The following is a 12,094-nucleotide window of genomic DNA, read 5'->3' as shown; positions in this document are numbered from 1 at the left end:
GTAAGTGTTGTGTTTTCCCCTCGTGTGTAATGCAACACAGCCGGCAACTATTAACCTTCTAAGCAGGAATGTGGGAGGTCCAAGAATTCCCATAAAAAGCAGCAGCGAGTACGAGTGTTTGTGTATGTTACACACATGTTCTTCAAAAGTGTTACACTTATCTGTCAACAGTTCATCCCATTCAGACATGCAGACCCACCCCATTACCACCTCTGACCAATAACCAATAAAGCCAATACCAGGGTCATACAGTGACCCCAGCCAGTGATCTCGTAGTAAAACTAGGCTCAGATTGCTACTGCAGACAAACGCACACGGCCTGAAGACACGCTTACTTAAGTTGCAGGGGTTTTCTATATAAACTTAAAGTTCTTTAAGAGTGAAACCAAGATGCAAGAAGTTTTCTTTTTATTGTGCCACTAAAACAAAATAGCAACACTTACAAAAGATATGAAATATTAGAATACTAGATTACCATATTTATAAAGGTGCAATTAAGGAGGGTGTAAAAAATTCACAGGGGTAAAATATTGCACAGAATGTGTAATCTGTTAGAATCTGTACAATAAAATAAACTGTTTTGGGTTTTCTCCTGGTTCAAAATGGGTCTTTTGAGTGGGGGTGCTGACAAAGCACGTAAGTGATTGGTATATATAATCTCAAGGCAAAAAACACTGTGTTACCTATCTTAAAAGATATCTATGGATCTTCTTGTGATTTCTGACTGTTTGACAAACAAAAAATGTGTTTTATGCTTGATTAAATTAAGCCCACTTTATGCAAGCACTTAAAAATACATTTAACTGCATACCCAAACATAAGATCTGAAACAAATGGTGCCCAGGGTATGTAGTGCCTTTGTGGATTTGCTCTGTCCTCCTCCGCACAGTACAGGACTAGATGGTCAGATTAGAGGTTAATGTGTGGGTCTCTGAGGCGGGGGTGGGTGGGCACGGGGGTAACTGTGTTGAGAGCGGTGCTGGACAGCGGTCAGAGGCGTTCGAACTATCAAGGGTAATGCAGCCTTGTTGGCTGCTGTCTCCCTCTGGTCTCCCCGGTCAAGGGCGGCACAGGACTAATGATGGGGAGGTCCATTAGTGTCGACTGGCTGAGCACATTGTTCCCTTTGGTGAAATTCCTGGCTAAATACAGACATTTGAAGACGACCCCCCACCCCCCCCCCACCCCCGCGCACGCAGCACACACACACCAGAAGTCATTTGTCAACTACAAAGCATGATATTAAAACTTTTACAATAAAAAAAGAGTGTGACACAGAAGAAGCTGCAAGTGCATTAGAAACATCTTGCTTAGAAAATCAACCTATTACTGATTGTAAAATAAGCAATATAAGCAATACATTAAGCTTGGGATGAACACTTTTTCATACAGAGAGAAGTATGCCAACCATGAGGCGGCATATTTAATGACTAACCTCATGTTATGGATGGGTCTGTTTACACGTTTTGTGGGCTGAGGTTTTGCCAACTTTTCTTCATCTTTCTCCTGCCATATGATGACATTTGAGCCGCACTTTGAAAGCATATTTAACTCTCTGTGGCACCTCAGTGTTTGCTCGGAACTAAAGGAGCATGTGGACCTGAAAATAGGTATCGATCCCAGCTTTGGCAAATGGATTACAATGAAAGTGTTATTTGTCAGAAGTTCAGAGTAAGTGTTACAATATATGTAACATCGGTGTCTCAATAAACACACAAACCAAAGCTTCCTGATTCTTCTTGGGTTGACAAATTTGACCACACAGATAAAGAATGAAACTGCAGACACTTCCAGTTTATTTTTATTTTACTGAAGTTAGTTTTGAAAGCATAAAATATAGGTCAAGTTATTTATTTATTTATATTTTCTAAAGACTTCTTTTTTAATTTTTTTTTCAAGGTTCAAGGTTCTTTATTTGTCACATGCATAGTTATACAAGTATAACACACAGTGAAATGTATTTCTGTTCATTTCTTGTGCTGCACAGATACATTAAGGGCTGCATAAAATTTTGGTCCACTATTGTTTTACTAACTTTGGATTAATAGTTACTAAACTATTTCTAAGAAGTTGTAAGTTCACACAATCAAAGTCAATTCTCTGCAGATTTACAAGCTTTTCACATGAACAATTACAATGATACGACACCTTTGGAAAGTATGCTTCCTGAGTCTGATCACAGTAGGGCTCAGTCCCATAAAGCAGGCTGTAAAACTGTACTGGATAGTAGGAGGTAGTGGTTTTGCTGTGGTCAGCACTGCAAGGGAGTTTTCACAGATAAGGCTAATCGCTGTGCTTATCATCACAGCGGTAGTTGAGATTGAAAAGCATATGCTAGCAATCACACATGTGAACCCACACAGGGAGGAATGGCGAAATATCCACTCTCAAATCATTGGTCACAAACAGCCCTTTTGTCTCCAGCCCTGCCATATCAAACTCCAGGGAAACAAGGAGAAGAATAAAACAGTCACATTTAAAACTAGTGACAAACAGGTCAAAATGTCCAAATTTACTTCACTTTTCTCTCACACACACAGACATTTCACAGGCATGCTGAAGTGCGGTCTCTTCGTGTGTCAAAAGCACCTCCAAACTATGAGCTGCTCCCCACCATTATTATCATAAAGAGAGGTCTCCAGCCCCACAAGTCCACACACAATCACTCTCAGGCCCTGCCCCACTCCCACCATTGTCCCACACTCCACTCACACATACACACACGCACAATGGCCACTCCAGAGCCAAGGGTCCCACTATGCAATCCTGTCACACAAGGACACAAACCAGTCCTTATCACATCAGAGAGGGAAACGAATGATAGTGGCTCAAAAGTGGAGGAAAACAGGTGAGATACAAAAGCTAGAGTTCAGATTATGTGGTGAGTGTGCAGATAACATATTAGGGAGTTATTATTGTGTTTCTGTAAGCTCTTATCACCCAAGCTTAATCAATCATTAGCACACCCTCCAAGGGACACACAAAGATAGATTAATGATGTGTGTACATACCACCTCACTGCTGACTAATGCAACCTGAAGAATACTCGGAATGCTTGCAACCAATCCCCCCAGACTACATCAAGCACTAACAAAGACCAGGTAAACAGCAGTGATTGTGATTAAATGGGGATACTTTCCAAAACAGTAATCCTATCATGTATTCAGCTTAATAAAGTGGGCGTAGAAAACAAAAGCGTAAAGGAAGTGCTGGAGAGAAAAGGACGTAAGCTCTACAGAGGCAGAACTTATCATATGGGACATAAATCCCACATCAAACAGTCCCAGGAATGAATGATTACATTTTTCATCCCACACATTACCCACGGACTGCTGTCGGCTCCTTCCACATCCAACAAAAGAGTTAAGGGTTAAAGCGCCGATTACGAACGGCAGCAACAACAGGAGATCAGACAGATCAAGAGAGCGGCACAGATTAGCCAGTTCAATAATTCAACTATTTAAAGGTGCTGTTATAGGATCAGATTTGCTGTTACATAATGACTTTGAGATGACGTGCATATAATTATAAACTACGGCTGAAATGATTAATCAGCAGTATTAATCAAATTTGTGAAATCTGTGATGAATCTCATGAGGAACAGACAACTTTTTCAAATTTTAAGCAATGCAAAACCTTAATGTTGAGCTTATTATGAAAAAGAAATTGTAGTCTTTTGATTTTTCACCTTAGGAACATTATTCTATTTAAATAACGATTCTTTTTTTTTATTTCCTCAAGCTTAAAGAAATCTGTTGTTTATCATATAGGTTAAAAAAAAACTGGAGTAAAATGCACAGACTTCTGTTATGTAAGGTAACACAGACAGTTTGCCTTAACTACATGCACAACAGTAATGTTTACATGTGCAGCAAACCTCCTAAAGCAAAAAAACAACAAAACAAAACACAGATATTTGCTCAAAATGTTAACAAAATTAAGAAAATATGAGTGGTCATTTACAGACTGCCTCACCATCGGTGCACTCAAATGCAAAATAACACTGGTGGGATGTCTGTGTATGCTTTGGATCATGTCATGTAAAAGAGCCACAGTTAACCTTTTGCTGAACAGATAGCAAACACAAACACACACAAGCAGCATACATCAAACCTATAACCTAAACCCAATCAATTTTTACTGCCTTCCCACATGTGCTCAGGCTATCTGCTGCCACACAAGCATGCATTTCCTTGTCATAAATGGGCTACTTGTGGTGGGATGTGGTGTGATGTCACGGCAGCCTACTCAGGCTGCTGCAGGGAGTGTGTGTTTTTGAGTGAATGTGTGTGTGTGTGTGTAGGAATGTAGAGGGTAAAGGGGCTGATGGTGGGGGAAGGGGTCCCGAGTGTGAAGTGTCCTGCACTGCTTGACATGCCCCCACGCCAAATGCTTAGAAAGTCACCACATTGTTCTGGCAGCAGAGCACACTTATTAAAGATGCAGATACACGCTTATTATTAAAATTATTTAATAATAAGTGTTTGTTTCTAAAGCTTGGACAAGGCATCAGATTATTTGCTTACTATTTGTAAGTTATGAGACTACTCAGGCTCTAGTTCCTTGTTATTTCTGTCTTTTCAGTCTATTTGGTGCGGGCATTTTGATTTAAGCATAACAATACTAAGATAAAAATCGTGCAAAACGCTAAACACTGCAGTATAATTGACTGAGATATACTTTCAGATGTTATCCACTCTCGCTTGAACCTCAAATCTCTTCACTTTTGCTGAAACAAATAAGTAGCTTTGTGACTTGGAGAAAGAATAGTTTAAGGCACACATTTTATGGCTAGCCCTCAAATAATAAAATGCATAGATGGCACACGAGTGTACTTCCACTTCCTCTTTTGTGCAGAGAAAAAAAAATTCACTGGCTTCAATAGAGAAAGGGAGCAACAAGAACAAACTTATGCAAGCATTTCAGGAATTAGACAAACAGACACCCATACAGACCTCAGCTGACTGCTGGGAATCCCCCCCAACACACACACTCCTCACTTCAAACACCGTGACAGACCCGACAATGCTCCTTACTGAGTTAATATCACGTTGCTACGAGCATACCTGCCTTCATCCAATCACCTGAACACTGCTCCCTCATCATCTCGTAGAGATTGTGCTTCTGGGATTTTTACTGAGCTCTCTGAAAGTTTCTGGATGGAGAAATCAGGTTGTCTGGGTGACACGGAGGATGTCGCTTTCACCACTGTACAGTAGTTTAACCACTTCCTCTTAAAACTGGAGTACAGTACTAACCTGGACCAGATTGCTATTACTTATAAAGCGAAACCACTGGCTGCTGCGCCGCTCGTGAGAAACGAGTCAAATCAACAGGTTTTCATTTGTGGCTTTCAGGCTGGAAGCGGGTGGTTAACTGTCTTGCCTTGTTAGTCAATCAGCTATGTGCCGGTAGTTACTGTGGAGCTTTGCAGACTACAGCCTCTGGAAGTAAAAAAAGAAATAAAAAAAATAACCGTAATAGGGGGAGAGGCGAAAGCTTACCAGTATCTCCAGGTGTTTTCATTCTTTCCGCTTTAGCTCTTCGGCAGGACAGCTAAAGTTTGCTGAACTGGGAAAATTCCACAAAGCTGCTTGTGGAAAGAAAAGTCAGTCTTTCGGCCTCTTCCTCCCGCTCTGCTTTCCAATCTCGTGAAGAACTCGTTGAAGATACGAGGCAAACTTTTACAGCTTCAGCTCCAGCGGCTCTCTCTATTCGTTAAGCCGCCGCCGGGCACTCTCTCCCCCCCAACCTCTATCTCTCGGTGCGGTCCTAAACCAGCTATCTCACAAGTAGGACTCGCTTTATGCCCGCACCTCGTCGGTCCTCTCGTCCCGTAACTTGCAGCCTCAAATCTGCTCAAGAAAGACGGTCAACCGTCCCGACTCGAGCCAGGCGAAAAGTGTCGTTCTCTTCTCTTCCAACAACTTCTTTCGCTAACTGTCCAGTAGCTGTTTACTCCGTCTCAACCGCATCTTCGTCGCTGTTTGACATCTCTCCGCCGCGAACCCGCCTTACTTCTCTGACAGAAATTAACGTTAAAAAGGAACCTCTCTTTCTTCACGGACTTTTTCAGTCTTCCACTCACTCTCGCACCACTCGGAGCTCACTCTCTCCTCCCCCCGTGCCTCTCTCCGTCCTCGGAGTGTCGTGTTTCGCTCGTTCTCTTCTTTAGCTGGGCCCGCCCACACTGACGGGGGACGAGGAGGGAGGGGAGGGGGGGCAAACGTGGCGAGTCACGCCCCCACTCACCACGAGCCGGGACCCGGGCTGGCGTCACTGCAGCACGCGGCGTTGCCTGGGAGACCGTTACAGCGCGCCGCTGCCGTGGTGACTTCACGTCGAATCGTGCGGATAGAGAGAGGCGCGAGAGCGGCTCGACTCGCAGCGTTCATTTACGTCAGTCAGGTATCAATTAGGCCTCTTCCTATGAGGATAGTCACACTTATTAAAGTAGAAAAACAACAAGAAAACGTCAGTTAGTGATTAATACTGACATCAGGGGGCATATACTCATCTTTTTTCGCATGTTTTACGAAGTGAAACAAATTTTAAATCAGCGGTGGCTAACATATTCAGAAAAATACAGCAAAAACAAGTTATGTACAGACACACTCGAATCTCATCTGCTTATTATTACTTCCATGGAGAATACAGCCTATCTATAAGATAAATCAGTCACTACTTTTCACCTCCTCATAGCACAATACCTGTACTTCTTGTGGTTACATTTCCACCTATTAAGCTCCTTATTGTATTATATTTAGTTTATCTGTATTTGTATTTTCGTTTCAATTCAGTTCATTCTTGTGTGCAATTTTACTTTTTTTTTTAAATTTAAGATAACTAAGTTTATTTACTGATGGTGTGACAAAAAGTTTTGTGAGGCATTAATATAGTAGATTATATCTACAAGAACATTTAATTGAGGGGAAAGGTTTGCATAATTGAAACGAGTATTATACACAGGTAATTAAAAAGGCATACAAAAGATGGAAGCTTTATGAAGGTGTTGCTCTGTGTTCCACAAAATTTTGAGTATATAGCCATCCATCTCCCAGGGTGGGTGGGGTTTGGAGCCTATCCCAGTTGCCACAGGGTACACACTGGACAGGTAGCACAAGTAGCCACACACAAGTTACTTCTTCACTGTGGGAGGAAACCAACAATGCATTAGAGTAGAGAACCAATGCAAACTCCAACCAGAAGGCTGGAACCAGGTGGCTCTAACCACCACACCACTGTTGCCTTCTTAAAGTATATACATATAAAACATGCCTCTCTCTAGTAAAAAAGTTTGCCAGACTTTTCACTTATCCCCACTTTCACCCACACGTTGTCTGTTTTCTAACAGTTTTCCATTGCATCGGTTTCTTTATATTTCTCATTAGTAATGCCACCTTGTTTCTTTTGGTTAGCATGTACCACATTCGTAAAATATGCCAATCCCCATTTGTGTTGAAGCTTTATTAGGTATGTTTAGTGTGTGCTGTTTCTTTGACTTGTTTCTTATTAACAGGACAGTGAGACCACTGCTGTTTTCAGTTTTGGAACAGACTGAAAAAAAACCCTCTTTTAACATTTTTTTTTTCAGTTTTCTGCAAAAACAAAACTTGTGGTTACTTTGAGAAATAAACTTGAATCCTCTTGTGCTACTCTCTTTTTTTTTTTTAACTGCAGCCAATAAACAGTTTAACCCACCATCAAACACACACACACACAGTGACCAAAGGAGTGCTATGTGTGCATATCAGACACCTGACAGCACAGAGACATCTGGCCATTTGTAAGGTCTTGATTGGATGTACAGAGTGACCTGTTTAACTGAGTGGACAGGTGTCGTGCCCCTATTAACTCGTACACTGCTTCCTCCTCTGCTGATATGAAGCTGTCATGTTGTGCCGGTAATGGGTGAGGCGTCACACATGGGAGGTGAAGTGCATCTCCGTTTTTCTTTTTTTTCTTTTCTTTTTTGCCTTTTTGCACACTAGCACCTGGTGTACAGGATGGAGGTTTAAAGAGCATGTTTTTGTGCTTTTTTTCCCCTTTTTTTCTTCTTCTTTTGACCGCACTGTTACATCAGCGATACACAGCACTGCACTGCCTTGTCAACAGGATAAGACAGTGGTAGTAAAACAAAGTAAACAGTCCCCTGATGGTAACAAAGTCCCTGTGGTGTGATTTACAAACAGGATTTCTCCTCCCTTTGCTGGCCATTCTCTGACAGGCTCAGGAAACCAAGCCTGCTGTGCCTGATAAGGAACTGGACTAAAAGAAAGCCATTAAACTGGGCACTGAACCTTCTTCCCATCCTGCCCTGTCTTCTTCAGAAGCAGGAAGACCACAGGAGAGACCTGTGTGACTTTTTCTCACAGTGCAGCTGACAATAGTGCAATCAGCTGGGAACAAGTGTTGCACCATTGCCCTTTTCCTCTGTTTGTTGCTGCCATCTATTTTGACTTGCCTCCAGCACATATATATCAATTGTTCTGCATTTTCAGATGTCTGCATGTCTGGGTTAGGTGAAGAGCGCTTCAGCGTCTCTCCGAGGCTCTTCACACAGAGGGAGATGAGGGAAAAAGCTGAAGATCTGATGGGAGACAAGAAAATCTGACAGTCGAGTAAGAGCGATTTAACGCCGTGTGGACAAATGGCTTCTGCTGTTTGATATTCCTGCGTACGCTTATCCACGTGTGCCTCTGTCTGTGACTATTGTAACTCAAGCACAGGAGATGACATTTACCGACAGCACAGTACATTCTGAGCACTGATAAACACGGCGCTTCACTCAGCACCCTCTCTCTCTCTCCTACCCGCTTCCTCCTCCTCAACCTCCTCCTCCCTCACGCTGGCTCTTCATCCACCTCTCCTCATTTCTCTCCCCCGATTGTCTCTTTGCATTGTTCTGTTGTCTTTTACCACCCATCCATACATGTGCCCATCTGCCCTCCCGCACGCTCACACCTCTTCTCTTCCTCCTCCTCCTCGTCCTTCTCCATCATCAGCCACCTCTCCGTGCCTCCGTCTCTTTTCCCTTCCCTCACACCACCTCTCACCTTTTCTCCACAGGTCACTGCTATAGCTACAAGGTTGACAGACTTGTGAAAACTAAGTAAAGAAACTTGTATTTTCAGTATAAAGAGCTTGTTATATATTGCAATTAGGCACAATTAGCTGGCAGTGTATTTGTCCTCTACTTTATGCTTCTATTGTCTTTTTGTTGTTGTTGTTGTTTTACTTCTTCTTCTTTTAATTACTTTTTAAACAGATGGTGGACTTTTACAGTTCATTCGTCCTTAAACTGTTATAATTAAAAGCCTAATTGTGATGTGAGAGCTTGCTAATTAATGGAACTTTCAATATTTCAGAACCAACATCCTAAATAACTTGAGAATATCTGCTCCAATTAGTGCATATATTATATTTATATATTTTTGCACAGAAGTAAAGAGCTCAAAGTAAAGATGTCTGAATATTGCGGCATATTTTTAAGAAAGTAAAGATTTCAGAGACCTGGGTTAAAAACAGCCAGGTGTCCTTTTGTCTCATCAGTTAGGCCACTAGTCAGTCTTCGTCTCCTCATTTCCTTTTTAGCTTTTGAATGTAAACGCAACAGAGGCGGTGCTATAAAAATATAAATCTTCTGTAACTTGTTTGATGTGAACGTATAAAAATGTTCCATCAGTTCTAAATTTAGATTGGAAACTATCTATTCTGTCTGTAAGCTAAAGTAAAATGAGGCAATATTAAGGTGTTCAGAAGCTTTTGCTTTACAGTTTAGAGGAAGGTGATTTCCCACATGTGCAGCTGTTGATAACTAGGGCCAAAATATACATGTATGTGTATTAAACTAAGTTGAATGAATCTGATTTTTGCACGAAAAAGAAAAACAAACTTTACTGATGCTTTTTTATTAATTTTCTTTTACTGAAATCCAACTTACAGAAATATAAAATTCAAAAAAAATTCAGGGTTTGAAACGTTTTGGCTTCTGAAGTGGGGCATGGCAGCAAAAAGTTTGGGAACCACTGGATTAGACGCAGCTATAATGTGGCGAGTGAATTTGACAAACAGAGTGTATCACAGAAGAGCCTTGTCTTATTGGTTCCGCATCATCCGTAACTCCCTCTATCTCCCATCCCGCCCTTTTTTTTCATCCTCTCACAGCATTATGTGACTCTGCCCGTTCCTAATCGGAATGACAGACAGACGCTCCGCTGAAAGAAAGACGGAGGGAATGAAAGGGAGAACCGAGATTTTGTCACTGGAGTATTTGTGTATATGTGAATGCATAAGTTGAGTGGGTGTGAACATCCCCAGATTCACACCCTTATACACCCACCCCGCCGCACCTCCCATCAGACCGAAGTGATGCATCCCATCCCAGTTTCCCAAATTCCCAAGTAAAGACAGATGACCCACCTGAGATCTGTATCAAACGGTCACAACTGATGCAGAAGACGGATGGTGCATCAGTTGTGACAGCACACTTTTTTCACTGGACATCAGTTTGGTAGCTTCATACAGTAGCATGGCATCCAGTCAGCAGTAACACACACGCACAGACACACACACTGGTTTCTTCTGGTCTGTGCCTCTAAAACACAGATGGCTTGAGTCAGTGTAATTACCGTGGACAATGGGTGTGGTAGCCCACTAACCAGTGCCACCACAGGCAGTGCTGCAGACACACACACACACACACACACACACACACACACACACACACACAGACACACACACACACACACACACACACGCACACACACACACACACACACACACACACACACACACACACAAAATGTATGTACATGCAAAACCTGATTTCAGCGACCAGTGGAAACCAGGCAGGATTATAATTCCTGGACGGGGCGTTGAATAACCAGCAGAGGTGAAATGCAGTATTTACATAGGCTGGTTGATGATGATTCATACCACTGGTGACTTGAACAAAGGCAACAATACACACATACACACACACACTCAGACATTCAAGTGCACACATTTTTTTTCTTCCTTCCTCTTTTCCTTCTTTGACTTTCTCTTTTCATACACCCATGCTACAATTATCTTTGACTTGATTTCCAAGAAATTATTTTACATGATCAACTTCGAACACCTGCAAAGTCCCCCCACCCACTCACTCTTATTTAAAAAAAAAAAAAATCTGCTTCAACTCATCAAGTAAGGAGCAACCTTGACTGAAGTGAAAAAGGTTTAACTTGAGCGACAGTGAAAAGCAAACGGAAGATGGGTTGCTAGTCTGAAAGGCACGGGTGGGTGAGAGCAGACCGGATGAAAGAAAAAGCCGGCAGCTGAGGGGACAACAAGTGCAGCAGGGTGGCGGTTAATGCCCCTCCCTCTCCTTTCCTCCTGCCCCTTCACTTGCAAACACACCACGCTCACCCACCACCAACTTCATCCATTCAAAACAGCACGAGCAAAAGAAGGCCAGAGAAAGAGAGAGAGAGGAAAAGAGAGCAAAGCTGTGGAGAATAAGGAGTGGGAGAGAGAGACGGAATAAGGGAGTCAATGGATTCTTTGTCATCAAAGAACTTGTTTATTTTCGAGCTTACCAGTCCAACAGTCAGGGAGAGACGGCCAGATATCACTCCCTCTGTCCCTGTTTTTCACCATCTTTACCAGCGATAGGATCATTGTTTAAAAAAACACATACGAAACAACAATTTGATACCCCTGGAAGTGCTTTGGATCACTAATGTCTTCATTTGAATAAGCGGCAACATTACAGATACTTTTGCATGCCCCCCAGGCTTTGTCATTGATACTCTTAACCACCAAGTCAAATTAGTCCTGTGACGCTCCCTTTTAATCTTTGTATCTGTTTCACCTATTCTATGACCTATAAAAGGAGGCATTTGATCTTCATTTGATAAGTAAATAGAGATGTAGAGAGAAAATATAAGATGCAAAAACAAACAGAAAAACCTAACGAGCTGGGTTAGGCTACCTATAAGCCAAACCTAGTTCTTTTTTTTAAAAAAAGAAAAAAGTCCAAGTTAAAAGGTTTAATTTCAACTGAAACAATCTACAGTGTCACTCAATGTTTCCTTCTCCTCTCTAAACAAGT

At 42.0% G+C, this 12,094-nt stretch overlaps 1 protein-coding gene across 1 annotated transcript in view; it reads right to left on the bottom strand.

The window, feature by feature from the left end:
• The window catches only part of erfl3 (Ets2 repressor factor like 3), a 63,488-nt gene extending 57,243 nt beyond the window's left edge, over window positions 1–6,245 (bottom strand). Inside the window, exon 1 of the mRNA XM_085177678.1 lies at window positions 5,505–6,245. Within this exon, the coding sequence (XP_085033804.1) occupies window positions 5,505–5,526 (22 nt within the window). The 5' untranslated portion in view covers window positions 5,527–6,245. The remainder of the gene's footprint in view (window positions 1–5,504) is intronic.
• Between the last annotated feature and the right edge of the window lie 5,849 nt (window positions 6,246–12,094).

This window comes from Neolamprologus multifasciatus, chromosome 11, assembly GCF_963576455.1.
Source record: "Neolamprologus multifasciatus chromosome 11, fNeoMul1.2, whole genome shotgun sequence".
NCBI classification, from domain to species: domain Eukaryota; kingdom Metazoa; phylum Chordata; class Actinopteri; order Cichliformes; family Cichlidae; genus Neolamprologus; species Neolamprologus multifasciatus.
The sequence above is the reverse complement of the archived record's forward strand: the minus strand, read 5'-3'. Positions and strand labels throughout refer to the sequence as shown.